Here is a 23,395-nt window from a genome sequence, read left to right on the forward strand (position 1 = left end):
ATCCAATCAGCAAGCGATGAATTGAAACAAAACCACATTCTGCATTTTTTCTATTTCAATAAACCATTTCACTCAGATGTCAGTCACAATACCGCTTCCTTGCTACTTTAACGACCCAATAACTTTGAAACTAATTCTTACCAAGTTGGCCTTCATTGTAAAAAAATACCAGTTTTATTCTACACATTCATTTTTGCCTGTGTTTCCAAACAGCTTTAATTCTTATAAGTTATAGGTTACACATTAACAAATAACCAAAACGTGGATAATTATTTTGACCATAAAAGTAGAGACAGACGTTTGTTTTGTGTTTTTACAAATATTTTTACTTTGACCTAATCAGTTCTTTAATACTGTTTACTGACAAACAGGACCATTGGGTATTTACAGGTAAAGTAACTTATTTTATGTATTTATTGCATTGACAGAACCCCTAAAAAGATGAAAATAAATTCAGCCATTTAGATATTGCTAATATTTTATGTAGTTTAAGTCTAATGATTATGGTATTATTGAGTCAAAAAGGAGAAATATTGGACAATCAGTATTGGTCACTCTCTCTACATAAAGTTTAAAGCATGTCCACTGGAGCTAAATGAAGGGTGGCGTAGGATGTCAATATTAAGGTAATCCAACTGTTAACAAAACAAAGTTATTGTTATTGCAAGGCATTCAGTGATGGGGTTCTCATTTAGTCAAGTCACCTTTATTTATATAGCGCTTTTTACAATACAGATTGTTTCAAAGCAGCTTTACAGTGATAACAGGAAAATAATGCAACAAAGTTTGTTTTGGCTGTACAGAAGCTCAGCAGCTCTCATAGTCTAGCTTAAGTAAGTTCAATATTGATTCATTTCTGAAAATTGAAAACAGTGATGTCATCGTCCAGCTCAGATCAGTTCTCATTCAATGCAGGTAGATCGATAATATTGTTGAATACAAGTGTCCCCAACTATAAGCAAGCCAAAGGCAACTCCTACAATTTGTCCTAATGGTGCGAGAGAACAGACTTGTCTGCTTCACGCTGTGCCACCTAGTCAGACGTTCCCAGATCAAACAAACAGGGCTTAGCGACACTCACTCATGTCTGAAATGATATGCTGCTACAGACAGATCCTGATCCACAAGCCTGTCGTGCCAGCTGGTTTGAGTTGTTAGCTCTGAGTATGTCTATACAAAAAGGATTTTTTACTCAATTAAAATACTAAAACAACTGAACATGCAGCTCATTAGACAAAGCGTGTACCAGCACTCTGATGGCAGGCTTGAGTGCCAAGACAACGAAATCATGGGGTCTTCTCTCTAAAATAAAACATAACCCAATAATCCAATTAGGTTTATGAAAGAAAACTCCATCAAATACTTCCACTTCTAGCTGGATTGCGATCTGACGGCTGCTTTTCCCCCTGGAAGTGATCAGATAGGTGGCGACAGATAAACAACAGCTCTGGCCATGAGGAGTCTCGGTTGCACCGGTCTACCTCTCCAGGAATCCAGCGCTCCAGTCCTCCCATGGGGGACGCCACCAGAAATAGAAGCAGGCGTGGATTGATGGAGGTCTGTGAGGAGCACAGCCAATGGAAATTAAAGAACCAGAGTAAACACACAACAGCTGTCACCCGGGGAGTTGTTGGCATAGCAATGGGAGGAGAGTAACCCAATCAATAGAACAACAGTAAAAACAAGTGCGATCTCTCCAGCAATGTGCTTGGTGTCTCTTTCTGTTGTGCCATATATAGGCTATATAATGAAAACAATAACATTGGCTCCTTTAATAAACAAAACAAGGTCCAAAGATTCTCAGCAAAATGGCCGAAGGCCTACTTAAAGCTCCCAGCAGTTTCAAGTTCAAGTTCAAACAACTTTAATTATCGTCATAGGGCAATTCAGTTTTTAGCCTATCAGTCGTATCAACAAGACAAGAAACAACACTTAATCAAGCATTCAGAAACACTGTCAATGACATCATATCACATTTGGGCACCAGAACAAAGCAGCAAATACACAGACCACAATACATAGACTAAGAAGGGACCAAAGTTCAAGTAGATAGTAAATAAATAAAAATATAATATTACTAATAATAAATAAAAAAGGTTTACGATGCCTGGCACATATCTAGTTGCAACTATCAACATTATTTAAAAGCCTGATGGCAGAGGGAATAAAATAATCTTCATATCTGTTAGTTTACCTTGGGGGGGGCGGCAAGGTAGCACCGTCTTGAGGGCATTAGACAGAATTCCTGACTAAGAGCATGGTCAGGATGACTCATGACTTGTCTAGCCTTCTGGAGCACCCGTTTTTTCCAGAGGGAGCTCAGGTCTGTCAGATGCACTTCAATGATCTTAGAACAGATTTTAACAATACTGCTGAGGCTATTCGTGTCCCTCACAGACAATCCATAAAACCAGCAGATAAAAGAAAAATGTTAAGAGACTTTCAATAAAGGAATAGTAAAAGTTACATAAGATCCTATGAGATACATTGAGAGAATTTAGTTTCCGCATGAAGTGGATTCTTTGTTGTCCCCGCTTAGTGATTGACACTGTATTTTTGTCAAACTTAAGGTTGGAGTCAAAAATGGTTCCTAAGTACTTATACGATTCTACAATTTCAACATTTTCGCCATGAATGATACATGAGTTTTCCGTCAAAATAAAAGTTTGATGGTTTAACATTTGAAAATTAAGTCAATTAAAATGAGAAATTGTTGTAATGTGAAATACATTACATCGATTGGAGAAAGAATCGCGATGCATACTGAATCTCAAAATCCATCCAGAATCGTTTGAAGAAACACGATGCCTCGATTTATTGTCCCAGCCCTGCCCCCCACCATATTTATTTTAATAATAAAATGAATATCATAAACATGCACGTAATTGACTAAACATTTAAATGAACATAGTCGACTAGAAAAATCTTTCATCAGGGGTAGCCCTAAAAACATCCATATGATGTCATCTCCTGTAGTACATCATCTCTACTGCCGGATTGAAATTAGGCAGATAAAACAAGCCCTCCTGAGAATCATCCCCATGGGGGCACCGGCACAGGCATGATTGGGCTCTTTAAAACACATCCTTGAAGGTGTGCTGGTATGCCGTTTCGGCATGGTGAATGCTTCTCTTGTGGCACCTGAAATAACAGCTCACACTGATTGGGAACGATGGAAAGCATCTATTTCATAAGACGACTGTTTAAAGTGTGCAGACTGATTGGCACGGCTTACTTTGAATGTAAGGTATATAAAACATGTTTAGGAATGTCCATCAACCTAAATGTTATGAATTATTGCAGAGGACCCGACAATTTAAAGTGGTTCCTTAAAAAGGTTCCTAATTTTGTTTTGGAGGTCTCCTACAAAAGGGTTAACATGCATCCAAGAGAAAAAAAAGAAAAGAAAAAAAACCACTTTCACTTTATTTTTGTCATAATATACATTGCAGCTTTACCTCTTTTCTCACAGTGTCTGAAAAGGATCGATCAAGGATCCAGTCTCTCTTTCCAGTCAGTCTGTTGTGATTGGTCTACTCTGCCCTGATTGGTCAGATGGTCCCGTCTATTGTGATTGATCTCTGCTCTGATTAGTAAGATAACCCAGTATGTTGTGATAGGTCTAACCCAGGGCTGCCCAACCCTGCTCCTGCCATCGACTGTCCTGCACAGCTTATCTCCAACCCTAATTAAACACACCTGCCTTTAATTTTCAAGTAATCCTGAAGACCTTAACTGGTTGCTTCAGGTGTGTTTGATTAGGGTTGGAGATGAACTATCCAGGGGCCTATACCATGAAGCCGGATTAGGTGGCTAGCCAGCTATGTTTCAGTTTAGTTTGCGTCAACCCTGGGTTTTAGGGACCATGAAAGTGGTTTGGCTTTTAGCAGTGTTCATCGCCTGGTCCGGGGCAGGTTATGTTCTAGGTAAGAGGTTGCAAACTGAACTTGGACCAATCAGCTGTGAGCAAAGTGACACATGTCTGATGCGATAAAGTCACTCCACCTGTTTCTACTCCAAATTAAAGGTCACTACATAGCAAATGATTTTTAAAGACAAAATCGTCTGGTTTTTAGTGATGCTTATTTAGAATAATAAATTTGTATGATTTAGATATTATTTATGTAATTATTATACCCTTTATCAATCACACATGTACAATTTTAGTTCATCAATTATTATTACGCAGTTTAAATGAATAAATATATAAAGGTAATATATATACGCTTTAGCATCAATAGATGAAGCTATAAAATGACTACATGTGAGCTTAAATGTTCAATTCTCTCTATACCTTTATCAGCTGTATAAAATAACTTCACAACTTTTACTTGCACTGATATACAGCAGCGAGACTTTTTCTTTTAGTTGTCCTCTTTCATAGACAGCTGTTTTCTTCTTGCTGTGTAAATTTGTTTACATTCTTACTATTTTAATCCTTTTATTTAATAAGTGAATTGCGCTGCTTCTCTCGCGAGAAATTAATCTCAGTTTCACTCTCTCTCAACATGTGATTGGCTGTTCGCTACTGATGTCACACTTAAACTCCTAAACTCAGGATCAAAGCCTGAGTTGACAGAGAAAGTGGATGATCAGCATCATGGTACCAACAAAGCCTGATTGGATTGGTTTGGTTTTGTCAACTCTAAACTAATCCTGTAACCCTGAGTTTGTTCAACTACCATCATGGTACAGGCCCCAGGACAGTCGATTGGCAGGAGCAGGGTTGGGCACACCTGGTCTAATCTGCTCTGATTGGTCAGATGACCCAGTCTGTTGTGATTGGTCAACTCTGCTCTGATTGGTCAGATGACCCAGTCTGTTGTGATTGATATACTCTGCTCTGATTGGTCAGATGGCCCAGTCTGTTGTGATTGGTCTACTCTGCTCGGTCAGATGATTCAACCTGTTGTGATTGGTCTACTCTGCTCTGATTGGTCAACTGCTTACAGCGAATGTCAGAAATGAATTTAAGTTAAATGTCATTTTGAGGTCAATGCCCCAAAAATGGGTCTGACTGACAGTTAAGAGGTTAAATATATAATACAACTGCTATCTATAGCTAGTATCCTCCTGTTGGCAAAATAATGTGGCTCTGTCCAAATTATTATTATTTTTTTGGCCCACTTGTTAGTGAACAGGCCTGTACTAGAGCATCTGGACTGATGGCACTAATCAAATAGCTTTGCTGGTGCTGTGTTGTTTCTCTTGCAGTATTTTGGGTAACTAGGTTAGCAGCCCTTTTATAAAACACAGATATACCCCACACTCTGCCCTGTGGTATCTACGGCAATACAGTATTTATTACCAATTTACAACTGATCCCAGGGCTTAAGTTTTATTTTAAGTTGTATAACACATTTGAGAAAGAATATTATAAAATGACGCACACCGATTGCAACAACGATAAGAGTTTTGACTCCATTTGTTACCCTCTGCTTCTAAAACATAAATATATATTTCATCAACAAACACAAAAATCGTGCTACAGTCTCCCACCCCTGAAGAGACTAAAGTCCAAACTGCGACCCTGGAAGTGCTCGGAAGAAGTTAAACACAACAGTTCAGAGTGCTAAACACGTTCAAACAAACACTAAATAAAAATAACAATCAAACCATGAATCAAATGTACCCAATTTCATCGAATAATCTGATTTTACAACAAATACGTACTGTCTAGATATGACAGGACTAGCTGGTGTCAGTTATCTTTACACATACAGGCTTCAAGCAGTAACAAGAGGCGAAAATGTTACCGTTACCTTCCTTCATATCTATTATTGACAAAATAGCTCTATTATTACGTATTATTGACTGAGCGTCCGTTAATAAAGCCGTTATGTCTCATTCTTTCGATGTCTAGCGCTAGCCTACTGTTAGCTCGCTTGCAGCACGCAGTGCTCGCGCAAGAATTGACCAACTCATTGACTTTATGATATACATTCAAGCCAGGACTTACAAACTGAAAAGATCACTGCTCACCCGTTCACGAAGATCAAAATGTGCTGGATAAAACCTGAACGCGTTGCCCGGGTCGAATTGTGCAGCTTGTTGTGGTTGTAGTCACTGGAGAGAGTGTATGTGTGAGTGTGTGTGAGAGAGAGAGAGAGTGAGGCGGTGATCTAGTTGCTTCCTAGCGCTGACGGAGGAGGAGCTCACGAGACACTCCAGTCAAACACGCGCGCGCACACTCTGGACAGAATGGTGTCGTCATGACTTCAAAAGCCCACATTTTACTTACTTTATATTATACACATTTTTATATAGCCTACATAATAGCATGTTGCTAAAACATTAAAGACATTCAAAAATCTTCTTCTAGCACACACACACACACACACACACACACACACACACACACACACACACACACACACACACACACACACACACACACACACGTCATTATCAAACGTGGGATAAAGGGCCTAAATAAACTTCCAACAAAGTATAACCGTCAATTAAAGTGCAAAAGCATTTTAAATTTAATTTCATAATATAAATCCATATCAGAATATTTAACATTGGCTAGATGTTATGAAATCTAACCATTCATTTTTAGAGTTTTCTTTAAAATAATAGTAACACTTTACAATAAGGTTCATTAGTTAACATTAATGTATTAACTAACAAACTAACAATCAGCAGTATATTTGCTACAGTATTTATTAATTTTTGTCAACAAATATACAACTGTTCATAGTTTGTTCATGTTAGTTCAGTGCATTAACTAATGTTAACACATACATGTAATTTTAACCATGTATAAGCAAATGTTGAAATTAACATTAAATAAGATTAATAGCTGCTGCTAGAAGTATTGTTCATTCTTAGTTAATGTTAAATAAGTTAGTTAATGCTAACTAATAAAAACCTTATTGTAAAGCGTTACAAAATAATTAACATAATATAATATAATTAATTATAGAATTAATATAATTCTGTTAGTCCACAAACTCGCAACAAAAGAAACATTTAAGAATCATCCTCCAAGAATTTAGACAAAGTGAAAAACAACTTTTTAAGTTTAAATGTTTGCATTTATTTTCTGGCATTTGGATTATGTGTCAATATTTCGCAGAACTTATAGATTCCCAGGGGACCCCAATGCAAAAAGGATGCCAACAACGAAACAATTATATGTAAAAAAAAGATTGCAATTCTTAAAGCGTAACTAAATTTCCAGTGCCTTGAAAGCAACAGGGCAGATATAAAAATACAATAGACAATACTGAGTAACAGTCAATAAACTGCTCACTAGCTGTACAGAGAAACAAACCCTTCAAATACCAATCGGCAGGATTTTATAAATTCGCAGATTTATATCAAATGTAGTTTGTGTAGTTGAGGGTGAATGACACTCGAATTGGCCTGAAATAAGATATCAGGCAGTTTTTTAGGGTCTAGAGGGGAGGAAAAAAAATAACACCAAAGGGCGAGAACACTAAAAAGACCCCAGCTTTTTTCTCGTTCTGTCTCTGACCATACAATACTCAGACTGTATAAAAGAAAACCAATGGTCAGAAGTAAAAAGGTGGCAGAATCAATAACTTAAATTCACAATTACAATAACTTAAAGGCATCTAATGTCTTAATCAAAACAATCTTGTAGACTTGAAAGCAACAGACAAAAATAAAAAATAAAACAGAATCAGAAACAAGTTCAGAATCATTGGGAAAACAAGAAATACAAAGAAAGAAAAATATATACATACAAAAATTCAGTATGCAAGATTTCAACATTCTGTGCTTGTTTAATGTACCAGTGGAAACAAAGCCCCGCTGTTCTGAAATGAAAGCAACATCAATTGTGTCAAAAATTAGAAGGTTATAGGCAGAAAGCCCAAAACTACAGTATTCACAACAGATCAAAGATTACAGAAAGTCTTTACTGTAAATACAAGTTTAAATCAGAAAAAAAAAGAAAAAAAATGAATAAGCAACGGTTTGGGTTATTTACAAGATTACTTGACTTTTAAATACAAATATAGAAGTAAAATGCAAGTATTTTCAGATTAAAATATATTTTCATATTGTTATAGTCTTATTTAACATTTTTTTCTTTTAACTAGAGCAAAATACCATCCGGGTGCTTAAGCTCTTTACACAGAGCAAAGACGTGCCGAGAGAGTCCAAAACGATCACTTATGAATTAACATAAAATTATTATTTAGCATGTCAAGGATACAGAGGAAATTACATTTAAAAAAACAAACAAACTCCTAAGTCTATGACAGACACAGCTAAGTGCTACAATGAAGCATTAAATTCCACAAATACAAAAAATAAAATAAACTGTTGTTTGCATCAGATATCTTTCGTCTCAGTCTTTTCTAACCGTTGACCACACCAGTCACTCCAACATGCATGTGCCACAGAAACGGTCACATCAACGTTAGCTTGATTCATTTAGGGGTTTTCTCTCAAAAACCAGGCACACATAATCATTTCCGCAGTTTCTTGCCAGACTTTAAGGGACTCAGTTTGAGCCGTTTATATGTCCTCTGGCGCCCTCAAGAGGATGAGGAGCAGAGTGCGATCTGCTGGACTGTTCCCAGGTCAGTCAGGAGTTGTCTGATGCGATGTTTCAGCTGAGGGAGGCGCGCCAGCGGATCTGGAGGTTCCAGCTCACCTGTGAAGTCTAGCCAACTCTCCAGCACTGCATAGTGATTTCAACATGTTAATACGATCAAAGAATTAACCACACCCATCTCCCATAGTTTTAAACCAGAAATGTTTAAAAGATATTGTAGAGTCTCACCGTCTAGTTCTCTCTCAATAAGGTCCATTCTGTGTGTGACTTCGTCCTGCACTGCTTCAATGTGCTCCAGCAGGTTCAGCTGCCACTGCTGGTGCAGCACAACATCAGGGTCAGGCTTAGGGTCAAGGGTCACAGGGTCAGGCTCCTCTTCCTTGATTTCCACCACACAGCTCTTTTCCTGCTCAGCGGAAACCAGTCGCTTCATACGGCACTCCAGCTCCTGAAAACAGAAAGTAATGAGTCGCATCTTTGGCGTGTACTGGTTTTCTTGCATTATTAATAATGTGAAATAAATGAGATGGTTGTTCATCCTAGCATCCCAAATCTCTTTAAGCCAATTTAATTAGTTCAGGTTTTATGCAAAGCAAAACAAAATGCATGGTATCCAGTGATGATTTTCTAGTGTGCGTAAATGTAAGACATGCTGTGACTATTTGCAGATACTACGACAAAATTTGAACTGGTTTGAAAGCAGATTTCAAATTAGTTTGAAAACTAATTCTGAAATTTTTTTACTTTGAACTGAGTTGACAACAGATTAATTGGTTTAAAAAACAGATCTTAAACTGGTAAGAAAATAGATTGTGAACCGTTTTGCAAAAGAGACATTGAACCGGTTTGGCAAAAGACATCAAATTGGTTTTGGAAACAGATCTCAATCTGGTTTTGGAAACAGATCTCAATCTGGTTTTGGAAACAGATCTCAATCTGGTTTTGGAAACAGATCTCAATCTGGTTTTGGAAACAGATCTCAATCTGGTTTTGGAAACAGATCTCAATCTGGTTTTGGAAACAGATCTCAAACTGGTTTGGAAACAGATCTCAAACTGGTTTGGAAACAGATCTCAAACTGGTTTTGGAAACAGATCCCAAACTGGTTTTGGAAACAGATCCCAAACTGGTTTGGAAACAGATCTCAGACTGGTTTGGAAACAGATCTCAAACTGGTTTGGAAACAGATGCGCCGTGTAAAATGTGCACTGGGCCGACAAGCTTTTGTCTTATAGTGTGCACTTGGCCAAACAGGTAAAAAGTTGCTTGCAACTTACCTTACTGAAAGAGCGGTCGGCCAGCTGAAGCTTGTGCTGGTCGTGGTCCAGAGGCATGCTGTACCTCTGCTCGGCCATCTCTAGTAGGTCCTCCGTGCTCCTGAGACTGTCCTCCAGCTCAGAACCACCCCGCGTCTCCACCACAAGCCTCCTCTCCACCGCTGGGTAGTACGTACGGGGCTTCTGGTAGCAGTGCTCGCTGCTAATGTACGAGTCTTGGAAAGAGACATACGTCTCCACGGGCGACGGGACTTCGCTTTTCATTGTCTCAAATTCGCTCACTCCCATTTCAGGGGGTGAGGGGGGGAAAGGAGTAGTAATGCCAGAATCACCTGCCGCCTTCCTCCGCAGGCCGTCTACAGGTTTCCAAGGCTGCTGCCAGAGTTTCAGGTCTGGATGGGCTTGTGTCCTAAAACAGGGGGCAGCTTTGATTTATAACAGACGCTCCTACTGCACTTTCACAAATTTACCTAATAGTTGGTCACATTAAGAGCATTAGACTAAAGGAATTACTTACTGTAGGATGCTCATCTTGAGCTGAAGGCCGTTCAGGACCTCAAACACACGGTGGACGTCCCCTAGAAGCTGATGGGCGGCTGTCACTTTCTTACTGTTCTGGTGGGAGTAGTTCTCCTCCAGGAAAGACAAGCCATACATGTGACCGCTGCTCAGCCAGTCTTTATCATACCAGAACCTTTGACTCTGTCTCTGGGCTGCAAGCAGACAAAAGCACATGTAAACATTAAAAAAAAAAAAGCAAGACAACAAAATGTATTGATGTGGTTGTCATACGTTGATTGTAATCCTTGTTTTGACAACATACACAGTCCAGAAAGACTAATGTCAAATTGAAAGTTAATATGCACTAAACTGAGGTGATTTTGGGGGAAGTTCAAGTCTCTCACCTGGTGGGTCTCTGCAGACGTAGCAGCTGTAGCTGTCTGGGACACTATCCTCATACAGACCCATACACGTGCCATGCTGCCAGCACAAACACTCATCACACTGCAGAGAGCACAGGAAACATCCTTCAGTCTCTCAGACAATTTATGAACATGCATATGAATGTTTCAAAATCACTGTTTCACCAAATCAAATAATTCATAATACAATTCAAGTAAATATGCCAGTGCATAATTGGTTTAAATTCCTTGTTCTGATTTTTCGAATTATGTCAGATATACTCGTATATTATATTTTTAAAGCTGATTTTATAAATATATAATTATTTTGCATCCAATTTATATTTGTAATAAATATATACTCAACTATAAATAAATGATTTATGATCAGGGTTTTTCGTGCATTGAAAATATTTTGGCAGCCGTCAAAATTAATCTTTGTCCCGCCAAAGATTTATTTGATCATTTATTGTGACGATACCTGGCGTTCTGCAGTACCGGTACCCCCGGATAGCCGGCTGCTTTAAAACACTCTTGGCTTTGTAGCCAATCACAGAAATATCTGTTACACTTTATTTTAAGATGTCCATGTTTCACTGTAATTATACTACATTTAAGTACCGAGTAATAATAATTAACTACATGTCCTTGCTATAGTTAAGAGGATTAGGGTAAGTGCATAATTTATAGTTGTTACTATAGTAAATACATGTAACAAGGACTCAACACATGTAAAATAAAGTGTTACCGAAATGTTTGTTGAGTGTGTGAACGCAACGCCCAATCTGATGTGTTTAAGTTAGTCAGAATCCACTCAAATATTTTTATTAGAACCAACAATGTATAAACGATGTCAATAAGGGATACATATTTACATATGCACGATTGACAGCAATGGATGCAACAAAACAATCTGATCCTGTATGTCAAATGATCTGTGCATTAGAGTGTAAATGCTAAATAAATAAATAAATAAATAATAGACCACTTTTTCTATGTAACACGTTACTTTCATTTGATTAACTCTTTTATAAAAAAAAAATAAAAAAAAGAGGCTTGAGGTCTTGTCTGGTGCAGTTTCAGAAGGTGGTAGTTTACCTGTATCATGAAGTCGTTCTCCTCCTGCACTTCACAAATACAGCGAACAATCTCCGAGCTGTGAGAGACGGTTTCCACACCCTGCTCAGAGAGGGGCATGTTCAGATCCAGCTCAGCATCAGACTCGCCCTCACTCCATACAGGACTGTCTGAAGACAAATCACTGCTGCTGTCTTCACCTGGCGGAAACACATTTAAGCAGAAGATTCAATCTCCATTTTTATACTACAGTCATCCATGCAAGATAATCAGCCACTCCAATCACACATGCACACGCACGTTTAAAACAATTCTAGAGAGATAAATCTACACAGCGGCAGTGACTAAACACAGCTAGTCAAGACTCTGAAAGACAACAATGCAGGAGAGGAACACAAAGCAGGCAGCTGTGAGTTCGGAGGACCTGCGTTCTCTGGTACCCACCCTGGCTGAGCATCTTTTCAGGGCAGTGTCCCGTGTAGGATCGGTGTGTGAGGGAGAGGGGCAATTTGTGGGCCGAATTCAGATTGCAGGGGAAAGGCTTTAGGCCAATGCTCTCCTCAGTGCTGTAACAGTCTGTCAGAGGAGGAAGAGCAGACGCCACACAGGGTTAAACACAGACCGAGCAGTTCCTCACCGACGAGGCGGCTTGTAGATCTGATTCAGTGAGTTCTTGAAGCTGTCAAGAGGAACTGGCAACTGAAATGTTTCTTTTGTGGGTGGCTGTGCACTTTCAGTCTATTAATAACTCAAGACGAATGACACATAGATTTGGTGTCCCAATGCAGATAGAAAATGGTTGAGAATTTCAGTATTCAAAATCTGGTGATTGAGCGTTTATTTCATTTAAAAGACAATTTGTACCATCAGCTTGCTACAAACTTTGAGTGACACGTGGGAGAGGGAGCGGCTCTTGAAAAAGAGTTGGAATTAAACAGTGAACTGTATTGTATTATATATATATATATATATATATATATATATATATATATATATATATATATATATATATATATAAGAGCTAAAAAAGCTAAAGCTAAAAAATGACATTTATATATATAAAAAGTCATTTTTTAGCTTAATTGACAAAACAACAAAAACAACTTTTAAAACTATTTGTTAAAATGCAATTTAAAATGTGCATTTAAAATTATTTATTAATTTATTATTTTATTAATTAAATAAACAGTTTTAAATATATCCATATTTCGTCCATATAAAAAGGGATTTATGTCCAATTTTATTTTTTAATTATTCAAATTTAAGTAATTATATAAAAAAATGCAACGGATAGGCTTTAGTTTAATCATTTTAAAGTTTAATAATTATGAACAGACATATTAGGCAGAATGTTTTTCAAACTATCCCTTTAATATTAATAAAACAAAACACAGAGGAAATCCCTCACTGCTCTTGACTGAGAACTTTAATAGTAGCTTTAATAAGAATCAATGTATAATTTATACAGTGAAGTCTTATGTTGCGTTTTATTTTCACATTTGTTCATTTAATTACTTTCTTCAATGCTGTTAAATACACCTACTGTAGCTGAAAAAATAAACCACAGTTTAATTCATTTGTATTCTAAGTTGTGTACATGTGTATCTTTGTTCTTAATTTTTAATAACAAAGAAAATAATGACAAAGATTTTTATCTTCACCACTTTGGCCAAAATGTCTGCAATTCTTTTTTATTTTATATTTTGTTACCTACGGCTTTGTTTTTTAAAATAGGGACATTAGTTTGGCTGTAATGCTCAGTCACTTGCAAAATAGTAAAACCAACATGAAAAAGAACCGTGATAAAATCCTGAATCGTGATTTTCCTGAAAAGATTCGTGATATGATATTTTTGCCATACCGCCCACTTCTATGACAGCGCTGTTTATCAAATGTCTCAAGCTATGTGAATTTGTTGAGGATCTTAACGTCACCAACTGAGAATGAAACATGGAAAAACACTCCGCATTAAAGTAATATGTTTAATATGTTTTAATTCAATTAAAAGCAGCCTAATTTTCACATTTTAAATATATAACTCTGTATAGATTATTTATAGATTTGCATAGTTTATTATGCATTCAAAACAGAAACCCTAGAGTGTGACATCATATCCTGCTAAAATATATTGCCGGGTCCAAAATAATTTGAAATGCTTAGTTTAGTGAAAAGTTGTAGCAACAGCAGACACACAGAGGGGACAGCAGAGAGCCGAAGAAAGAGCCACCGCTTCACTAAAACTGCCGTCTCACCTGACTTAGACTTCCTTTTCTTCTTCCTTTTCTTCAGTTTGATGCGGAAGAAATCCCTCTGCCGCTTCTCTCTCAGCCTTTCCCGCTCTTTCACCCCTTCAGATGAGAAAAAGAAATCTCCATTACTGTCACGGCCTGATTGTGGTAATATGCAGAGAAATCAGCGAGAGCATGATCACAGAAATAGATGGAATGATCACGATGCTCTCAAATACCTGTTTCCTTGGCAACCCAGTCTCTGTCGTCATGCAGCGAGCGGTTGAAGTGTTGGTTCTCTTTGCTCCTTTCTGCGCCCAGTGTGGCCGAGCGCTGCCGGTGCATGCTGCCAACCGCAGGGGGCGACAGAGTGTGAGCTGACTTACTGTCACTCAGAGGAGAGGGAGTATCTGTGGGAGATTTAAAGGGCACCTATTATGCTTTTTGATTTTACCTTTCCTTTAGTGTTTAAAATTTTAAAACTGTTTTTGCATGTAAACAATCTGCAAAGTTACAAAGCACAAAGTCCACGCCAAAGGGAGTGAATCTCTTGAACAGAAAACACTTGCCGGAAACACCTTGTTTGTAGTCCTGCTATTATTTCTGTTACTTAGCCATGTCACCATGTGACACATAATGCCTGCCTACTGGCTTCTTTGTCCCATCCTCATAGAACAGTTGGGTAAGTGATTTCGCTATCTTGAAGAGACGCTGTTTTAGTTTTGTTTTTGGTACAACATTATAAGGACTTCTAATAGAGTGCAACAGTCAGGTTCTGGAAGTAAAAACTCTCTCATTTTATTTTTTATTATTCATTCAAACTCATTAAAGTTTACTTTAAATAATAACATAAACCTTTAAAGACGGACATACTGTGAGCTACGAGGTTGTTAATCTATGGTATTTGCTTCTGCTGAAGCTGGCGTCAGCCCACATATTTCAATGCTGAAATAACAAACATGTAATCGTGAAATAAAATAATAATGTTTAACAGTGGAATTCCTGGTGAAAAACGAAATTACCCACGATGCTGTACGGAAAATTGCACCAATTAGAGAGTCGAAAAAAGCAAACCTCTTTCCGCCCACTCCCATGAAGCACTGCAAATGATGTTATCTCTCTACGTTCTTGACTTCTACATAATTTTTTATTTAATTATGCTGTTTGCCATGCATCATGGGATTGTAGTTCTTTCCCTCACTAAAACCATCAAAGGGATAATGATTCAAAAATGAATCCATCCAAAAATGATTTGTCATCATTTACTGTTTATGGGTAACCAAACAGTTGGTAGACTTCCATAGTATGGAAAAAAAAATACTATGGAAGTCAATGGGTGATATTAAAATCCCTATGGGAAACTTCTGGAACCAGTGCTGCATAAAAAGTTGGCAGGAAATGTTGCACTCTATACCGACGCCATAGTTACCATAGATGTTTACAGCTGCTCATTAGGCGTCGGGAACGGGAACACAATTACGATAAGAGGCATTACATTTCTGACATATGCTCTAAGCAGTTGACCAATCACAACATACTGGGGCATCTGACCAATCAGAGCAGAGTGGGCTTATCAGAAAGGCGTGTTTTAAAGAAACAGGAAATAAAACAGAGCGTTTCAGGCAGCGGGTAAAAAGTGCCGCAGAAATGCGCAATATGAGAAAAATTTGTTTTTTGAATTTTAAATCATGTAAATGTATTCTACCAGACCCCAAAATAGGGGTCGACCGATTATCGGCGCCGATATTGAGCATTTTTATGGTTATCGGTATCGGCCATTTTCAAAACCGATTTGCCGATAAAATAATTTTATTTTGAAATGCGCTATATTTGGCTCTGATGCAGCCACCTCTGTCGGAACTCACCACTCTGTAGACTAGACCAATGCAATGTCCCGCACATCTGATTTGTTGGGAGTCACGAGTCCGGCCAATCAAATCAATGCGGAAAGCTGAAGGCACTGAAAGTTTAGCACTCGCTGACTGGAGCTGCTGCACTGATCACGCATCAGTTGTCTTGTCTCTCAAAGATAATGCAGCAGCAGACTTTGCTGAAGTAGCAATACATTACTACACTGAATTTGCAAAAAAAGTCATAAAAACGGAATTTACTATATAAAGCGGAATGTCAAGGAATTTGTCAACTTCTTGATGAATTAATAAAAAGCAGGTCAGTAAATCAAATCGAATTTCAAACCGCAAAAAGACTATTTAAATATGAATCCTGCGTGGCTCTAAATGAATGGTGCAGACGCGTGATTTCATTTACCACACACACACACTAGAGCACGCGTGACGCTTGCGCTGTTTTCAGCCTCAGCCGCATCATTACATCATTATATGAGGACATGATTGCATAAACATCATCTCCAGAGCCGCTTAGTCACTTCATGCGCTTTTTAAAGCTTCAACTGAGAAAAGTTATCGTCATATCATACACACACAGAAACTCAAAGATCTCCACGGCAACCCGTCAAAATAAAAGTTCGTTTTTTCATAGGGCCCTAAACATGTAATTTTTGTTAAACTGTAAATAAATTGAATAAGTTTGATGATTTAAGTGAATAAAAATGCTTTTTGATTTCTAAAATTTAATTTAACTATTAAAATAGAGTCTTTAAGTTTTACAGAATGCTGCTGGGTGCTCCCTGCACATTTTTTTGTAGTTATTATTATTAATAATAATAACAATAATAATAATGTTATTATTGACAGTTCTCAGATTTAAAGATATGTTTAAAATAATTTAAAGAAAGTATTTGTCAAAACTCTTTGTTATTCTTATTTTTGACATTAACTTACATTTTTACACCAGACATAGGCTATATATCGGTTTTCAAAATATCGGTTATCAGTCTACTTGAGCTGTAATAATCGGTATCGGCCCTGAAAATCACATATCGGTCGACCCCTACCCCAAAAATAAAATTATGAGCTCATAAATGAGCATAAATGGGCACTTTAATTATGTTTTAAATATTACGAGGCCAAACGCACATGTGAACAAATCAACCCAAACAAACAGCTAATAGACAGTGTGCACTAACGGTGGGAAGCCGAGACCGTGCGGCGCCTGCGGGGGGTCTCCTGGCTGTGGTTCTGCTTGTCTGAGGAGCGCTTCTGGACGCAGCGAGGGGGGCTTGGGTCGCTCTGTGCGTGATAATACTTCATGTGGTAGTGCAGCAGAGATGCCTTGCGGAAAGACTTGAGGCAGCCTGCGATCTTGCATTTGAAGAGGTTATGGTCCAGCTCAATGGACAGGATAGGAGGAGGTTGGTTTTTGATGACCCTGTACACTGAGGGAGGAAAAGGGCAATGGGGTCATATAACAGCAGGTTTTTATATTGGACTGGTGAGAGAGAGAGAGAGAGAGAGAGTGAAACCGAGGGTTTTGGGTACTCACATGGTTCTCTGCTGTACTTGTTTGTGGTTGGAAGGTGGACTTGCCGTTTGAGCGCTGCAGCTGAGAAAGCAATGTGTCAGTTAGCACATCATATACCTGAATACGTTTAATTAACAACATTTGTATATATTCTGAAGACAATGTGAGAGGTGCCTGTTTGTACAAACAACCGTTCAGGTGTTTGGGGTCAGTAAGATTTTATTATTTTTGAAAGAAATTATTATAAAATTTATTCAGCAAGGATGCATTAAATTGAACAAAAGGGGCAGTTAAGACATTTATAATGTGACAAAGGACTTCTATTTCGAATGAATGCTGTTCTGTTGAATTTTATATTCATCAAAAAACATCCTGAGAAAATGTGTTGTGGTTTCCACAAAAATATTAAGCAGCACAACGGTTTTCAACATTAATGATAAGAAATGTTTCTTGAGCACCAAATCATTTCCAATGAATCTTATAAATTACTAGGGCTGCAACTAACGATTATTTTGATAATCGATTAATCGGACGATTATTTTTTCGATTAATCGATTAATCGGATAGAAATTAAATTAGATTTTTTTTTTATTATAACTAAATAAAACCGTAAATCAGGGTATTTATGTGTAAAAGTGTACTTTAAAAAGTGCAAAAGCCACACATTGAGTTTTACTAATATCAATATTTGCATTGTTTTTAATGATAATTGCTGATGGCAAGTTGACAAACATGATTATTGTTAAAACAAAATGATATCCAACATATTATGTTTTAACTAGTGCTGTGCGTTAAACGCGTTATTAACGGCGTTAACGCAAACACATTTTAACGGCGTCAATTTTTTTATCGTGAGATTAACGCTCTTTTTGGCCTAGCAAACTTTGTATTTTTTTCACATGCTGTTGCAACAACTAGTAACGTTAGAAAAACTACAACATCACACCGGATAGCTAGACCGGAAACAAAACAACAGGCACGCCGCACGTACTTGTTTGGGCTTGCGCGCCGGCCAAAGAGTAGTAGGCTAACGTTACGTTTTGAGTGGATGGCGCGAGCGCGAGACGCCGATCTAGAGACGTGCACTCTCAACGCAATGGAGTGCGGCGCGGGACTAGATTTGATGGCCGAGTGCGAGGGTGGGCTCAAGCGGTAATGCACTCACTCTGTGTGCGGATACGGGAGAATAAAACGATTCGCGGGACTCCCGCAAACTAGAAATATCTATGAATAAAACATAAAAACTTATACATTTTTATTCATATGTTGCAGAAAAGCAACACGAACAACTAAAACAAAATAGAAACGATTTACAGGGCAGAGTTTCTTTTTATAACATGTTTGCAGCGTTGAGGGATGTAGCCAATCACAGACATATGTGTTGATTTCTTGAACGCAATGGGCAATCAGAAGCATTTAAAATAGACTCCCCTCACCGCTCAAAACAGACTTTTTGTTCAGTGCTGAATTCTGTATGCTGGCAAATCCTCTAATTATAACAAACAAAGTGTATATATTATGGAAGATGCATTGTGCAGTCAGCTTCATTGATAATAACAGATGTGTGAGATTGCGATGAACTGATATCAGCTTTTTAGGAATTATTAAGGGAGCGCACTTTGCGCGCATTCAGTCATGCCAAACCATGCACTCAGTAGCTGCTTGCTTTTATGTTATAACAGTGGTTTGTGTGTTAATGCTTTAATAACAAATAATTTATCCGGAGCATTTATGCTGATGTGTATGGTGGCGACACGTAGGAGAAAGTATTTGGAGGTAGCCTACAAAAAAAGAGTGTATTTGCGGGCGGGAGCGGGACAAAAATGTTGCGGGCGGGAGAAAGTAACATAGAAAGTAGTTGAGAACGTCAGTTATAACGACTCACGTATTAAAAAATGGACGGGTTTAAATCGGGCTCGGGCTCATAATTACAGTTTATGTGTCGGGCCGGGCTCGGACACAATGCGCACGGGCTCGGGTCGGGCTTGATTTTTTGGGCCCGATCTAAGCTCTACAATGGATGACTTCAGACAGAAGCACATGGATACCACAGCTAAGAACAAACTTACTGCTGATCCACTTTTCCATGTTGATAATAGCATTAAAATTAGAAAAAATAATGAGACAAATAGAAATCAAGGGACATTTAGAATAGATAAAAATGTGCGATTAATCGCGAGTTAACTATGGCATTAATGCGATTAATCGCGATTAAATATTTTAATCGTTTGACAGCACTAGTTTTAACACAATTTTTGTTAAAACAAATTTACACAGACATGTTGTTCAGATGTGAATATCTGAACTAAAAACAAACTAAAAACATCTAAAATATATAAAATTAATTTAATTCTTATTTAAAATTAATTATATATAAGGAATATAAGGATAAAGAATATAATATATATTATATATAATATATAAAAGAATAATATAAGGATAAATTGATTAAATAAATATAGAAAGACTGAAAACAATTGTGTGAATGTAGAGCCGCAGTAGATCGCGTTTGAAAAACAATTAAAACTTAGTAGACAAATGCTATAAAAAGAGAACGGAATGGAGGTAACGTTACCCAGCAAGCTAACAGGCTTGAGTAAAGGACAGGAGAAATTATGCATTAGTGCACAAGCATTCGCTGAAAACCACTGAGTACAGTGACTAAAAAACAATATTTTACTGCTGCTGTTATTAACTGCCTTTGTATTTAATGCTTCACTTTGTAAACACTGTTTTAATTTAACCTATTTCTGCGGTAGCGCTATTTTAATCCATCACTTACGTTGCGAGCGAACTGATTGCACAACCTGATGCTCGAGACAAAATACAGACATCCCGGAAGTCCCGGGAGTCTCCCGCATATTGATTGCGGCCCTATGATTGCGGCTCCCTGATGCCCGCGAATTAGTTCAAACTGGCATGCGAGACAGAAGAGACTGCTCCAAACCGTGTAGCGCGCGCGCTCGGCAGAGCGCCTGAGGGAGAGAGACCTTGCGTGTGTGTGCGTACCAGTAAACGCTCCCCGTGACGTAAGCAGACCAACTAATCGATAATGACATTCGTTGACAACGATTTTCATAATCGATTATAATCGATTTTATCGATTAGTTGTTGCAGCCCTATAAATTACATTTTAAAAAGATTTAAAATCTTATTGAACCAAAACTCTGTGGCAGTAGTGTAGATGCAGAGTATTTTTCTTATACTACTTTTACACATTGGTAACTAAATATTTATTTCAAAACTACAACAAAAATGTATGACTTTTTACAATAATTATCAAAAATATTAATATATATATTACAACTACACAACACCAAAAGATTTATAAGACTTTTAGTATATTGTCTAGTGGTTGCCATGTTCAAGTCTCTCACACACAGTATGCAAAATAGTAATAATGATGCAGTCTTAGTAAACACTTCTGATGATCAAACTGAAACACAGAAGGATGTATACCATGATCAGGTGTAGATCCTGCCTCTTCTGCGGATGCTGCATTTCCTGCAGGACTGGTTGGGTCATCCTTACTTTCTGAAGTCTCTGGGACAGAGTCTGTTTTAAGCGGTTTGATTTGAGATGGACTGCTTTTGTCTATGAGGGGATCAGAGACACAATGTGGAGTCAGATGGTTTAATTAATAACTAGTATAAAAAAACAACACAAATAAGGTATAGGGGCTTTATCACCCCATCTAACTCCTATGACAACTTGCAGGGCTACACATCATCAAGTCTGAGAAAATAACATCGCAGACAAATGCGACAGGTAAATGCAGTTAATATTAGCTTTCTGTATGTTTATTTCTTATCGCCGTTTTACATGTTCACGAAGTTAGTTTGTGGAGTAAGTATATGTAAACTGTGTGTTTTAAAAATGGCAGGTGTCGATGTTTTGTATGGCATGCGTTCAGCCAATCAACGTACAATTGGGTCACTGGCAGTTCCTATTGTGCTGGGTTAAACCCTACTCTAAAGTAGGAGCTAATTTAGTCCACCCAAAAGGAGTTCCTATAAGTAAACTCATTCCTGCGGTGCGAACACACCAAAAAGCAAGTACTTCCACTAATAGCTATAGGAGCTATGAAAACGTTCCTCCGGTTGAAAGCCCTTTTGATAGGAGATGGAGAACTAACCTGTGCTTGAATTGGCCCTGCTTCGTTTGGACGGTGGTATCTGTCCTGTTGATGCACGTCTTTTCCTCAGTTCTGGTCCATTGGGCCTTTCCACATCTTTTGCTGAAAATGACACAAGCCAAGAATTTCAATCATCAAGCCTGAGCCAAATTCATTAGTAAATCACTCAACAATTACTTACTTGCGCTAGACATGGTTAAAATTGCATCACTATCAGTAATATTCCCTAAATGACTTCACTCGGCGACCATCTTGGTAATGCCAAGGGAAGGTGCAGTTATTTTCTCTGTTTTTTTCTACTCCCGTTCAAAAGTTTGGTAAGATTTTAAAAAAAAGTTTTTGAAACATTAAAGGCTGCATTTATCTGGTCAAAAATACAATAAAACAGTAATATTGTGAAATATTATTACTATTTGAATGTATTTTAAAATGCATTTAATTTTGAATTTTCAGCATCAGTACTCCAGTCGTCAGTCTCACATGATCCTTCAAAAACCATTCTTATATGTTGATATATGAAACATTTTTTCTTAGTGCTGCTTAATATTTTTGTGAAAACTGTAATACTTTTTCAGGAATCTTTGATAAATAGAAAGTTGCTTTTGTAGCCCAAATCATTGTTCCAACTAATAGACATGCATGTTCTAGAGCAGTGGTTCAAATGGTATAAAATGAGGTGATTTAAACTTGAAATATATTTGAAATAGCCTATCATTGTGGGTTTGTTTATTTATATTCGTGTGGAAATGCTCATATGTTGGTGTTTTGAAATATTTTTTAAAATATATGCTATAAAAAGTTATTATGGTAGGTATATGGTAGGATAGTTATTTTAGGCGGTTTAAGTTGGAAGAAAAGCTGAGATTCTATGGCACCCACTTTGGGAACTAATGTTCTAGAGTAAATAAATGACAATGTCTATCAAAAAAGGCAATTGGCTCTTTAAACTGAAATGCAGGACATCCTGTCCTACAGATGCCATATTGAGCATTACGATTTCTCCCATTCATTTGTATTTGAGTGGTTTGTCTTCTCTCCTTATAATGTCTTTCTTCATTTCCTACTTAGCAAAGGCTGATGGCGTGTGTGATAGGCTGAATCTGGCTCTAGGAATTTAATCATAATCAAATCAAATATTCAGATGTAACACCAGCATGTTCCCTCAAACCAAACTCACCATCTGCCATCCTACTCCGTGTCCTTCTGGGCAGACTGGGACTTTCATCTGACGCTTCCTTCTCTTTATTGTCCTCTTCGTTCTGGTCAATCCCATTTTGAAGTTCTTTGGTCTCCTCCTGATCTCCATTTATCTCTTTTTCCTCTGGTTTGTTCGCTCCTTCTCCATTCTCAAGCATTTCTGTCTTGTCGTCTTCGCTGGGCTGTTTATCGCTGTGCTCAGCAGGTCTCGGCTCTGATTTGTCAACTATCTTAGTTGCTGTGCTTTCGCTCTCTCCGCCATTCTGGAGATCTCTGGACTCATCCATCACTGTGGCGTCTTCTTCATCCCCCTCTGAACCGCTCTCTTCGTCCTGGTCAGAAGTGCTGTGTCTCGAGCTGTTACTTCTGCTGTTTTCCTTAGTCTTCCATTCTTTCCTGTTCTGATCTCTCCGCTTTCGAGCTTGCTGATTGATCTTGCCATCAGAGCTCTGTAGATAAAGACCAACTCATTAAAGTGTTTTCTTTCATGAATAGCCTGGTTTAATACATATTAGAGCTGAGGGAGTAACTTCTCACCTGCTTGCGGAACGGCTTCACCTTAATCCCCTTCACTGTCTTTATGACTCCATCAAAAAACTTCACTGTGTAGACACCTGAGACATCACAGAAGAACAGCTTTTATAACGAACCTATCATAATGTAAT

General features: G+C 37.9%; 2 protein-coding genes across 6 annotated transcripts in view; both read right to left on the minus strand.

Moving 5' to 3' along the window:
• Positions 1 to 6,163, minus strand: part of ndrg3b (ndrg family member 3b) — a 93,020-nt gene extending 86,857 nt beyond the window's left edge. For 2 of the 4 annotated variants that reach the window (XM_077214137.1, XM_077214144.1), the window contains exon 1: positions 5,983 to 6,143. The gene's annotated coding sequence lies outside the window, so the exon portion shown is untranslated. Of the gene's footprint in view, positions 1 to 5,982 lie in introns of all 4 variants that reach the window. The other 2 variants (XM_077214141.1, XM_077214138.1) reach the window with 2 other exon arrangements.
• Positions 6,164 to 7,018: 855 nt separating this feature from the next.
• Positions 7,019 to 23,395, minus strand: part of phf20b (PHD finger protein 20, b) — a 34,536-nt gene continuing 18,159 nt past the window's right edge. Inside the window, exons 5-19 of one of the 2 annotated variants that reach the window (XM_077214094.1) lie at positions 23,268 to 23,344; positions 22,711 to 23,179; positions 21,534 to 21,635; positions 20,858 to 20,992; positions 17,420 to 17,479; positions 17,064 to 17,312; positions 14,257 to 14,427; positions 14,042 to 14,137; positions 12,234 to 12,365; positions 11,811 to 11,989; positions 10,716 to 10,815; positions 10,328 to 10,523; positions 9,811 to 10,219; positions 8,762 to 8,981; positions 7,019 to 8,659 (exon numbers count right to left, since the gene is read on the minus strand). In XM_077214094.1, coding sequence (XP_077070209.1) covers positions 8,514 to 8,659; positions 8,762 to 8,981; positions 9,811 to 10,219; positions 10,328 to 10,523; positions 10,716 to 10,815; positions 11,811 to 11,989; positions 12,234 to 12,365; positions 14,042 to 14,137; positions 14,257 to 14,427; positions 17,064 to 17,312; positions 17,420 to 17,479; positions 20,858 to 20,992; positions 21,534 to 21,635; positions 22,711 to 23,179; positions 23,268 to 23,344 — 2,741 coding nt within the window. In that variant the 3' untranslated portion in view covers positions 7,019 to 8,513. The remainder of the gene's footprint in view (positions 8,660 to 8,761; positions 8,982 to 9,810; positions 10,220 to 10,327; positions 10,524 to 10,715; positions 10,816 to 11,810; positions 11,990 to 12,233; positions 12,366 to 14,041; positions 14,138 to 14,256; positions 14,428 to 17,063; positions 17,313 to 17,419; positions 17,480 to 20,857; positions 20,993 to 21,533; positions 21,636 to 22,710; positions 23,180 to 23,267; positions 23,345 to 23,395) is intronic. The other variant, XM_077214095.1, reaches the window with a different exon arrangement.

Source organism: Siphateles boraxobius, unplaced genomic scaffold, assembly GCF_051911475.1.
Source record: "Siphateles boraxobius isolate OS27281-9 unplaced genomic scaffold, OSU_SipBor_1 68, whole genome shotgun sequence".
NCBI classification, from domain to species: domain Eukaryota; kingdom Metazoa; phylum Chordata; class Actinopteri; order Cypriniformes; family Leuciscidae; genus Siphateles; species Siphateles boraxobius.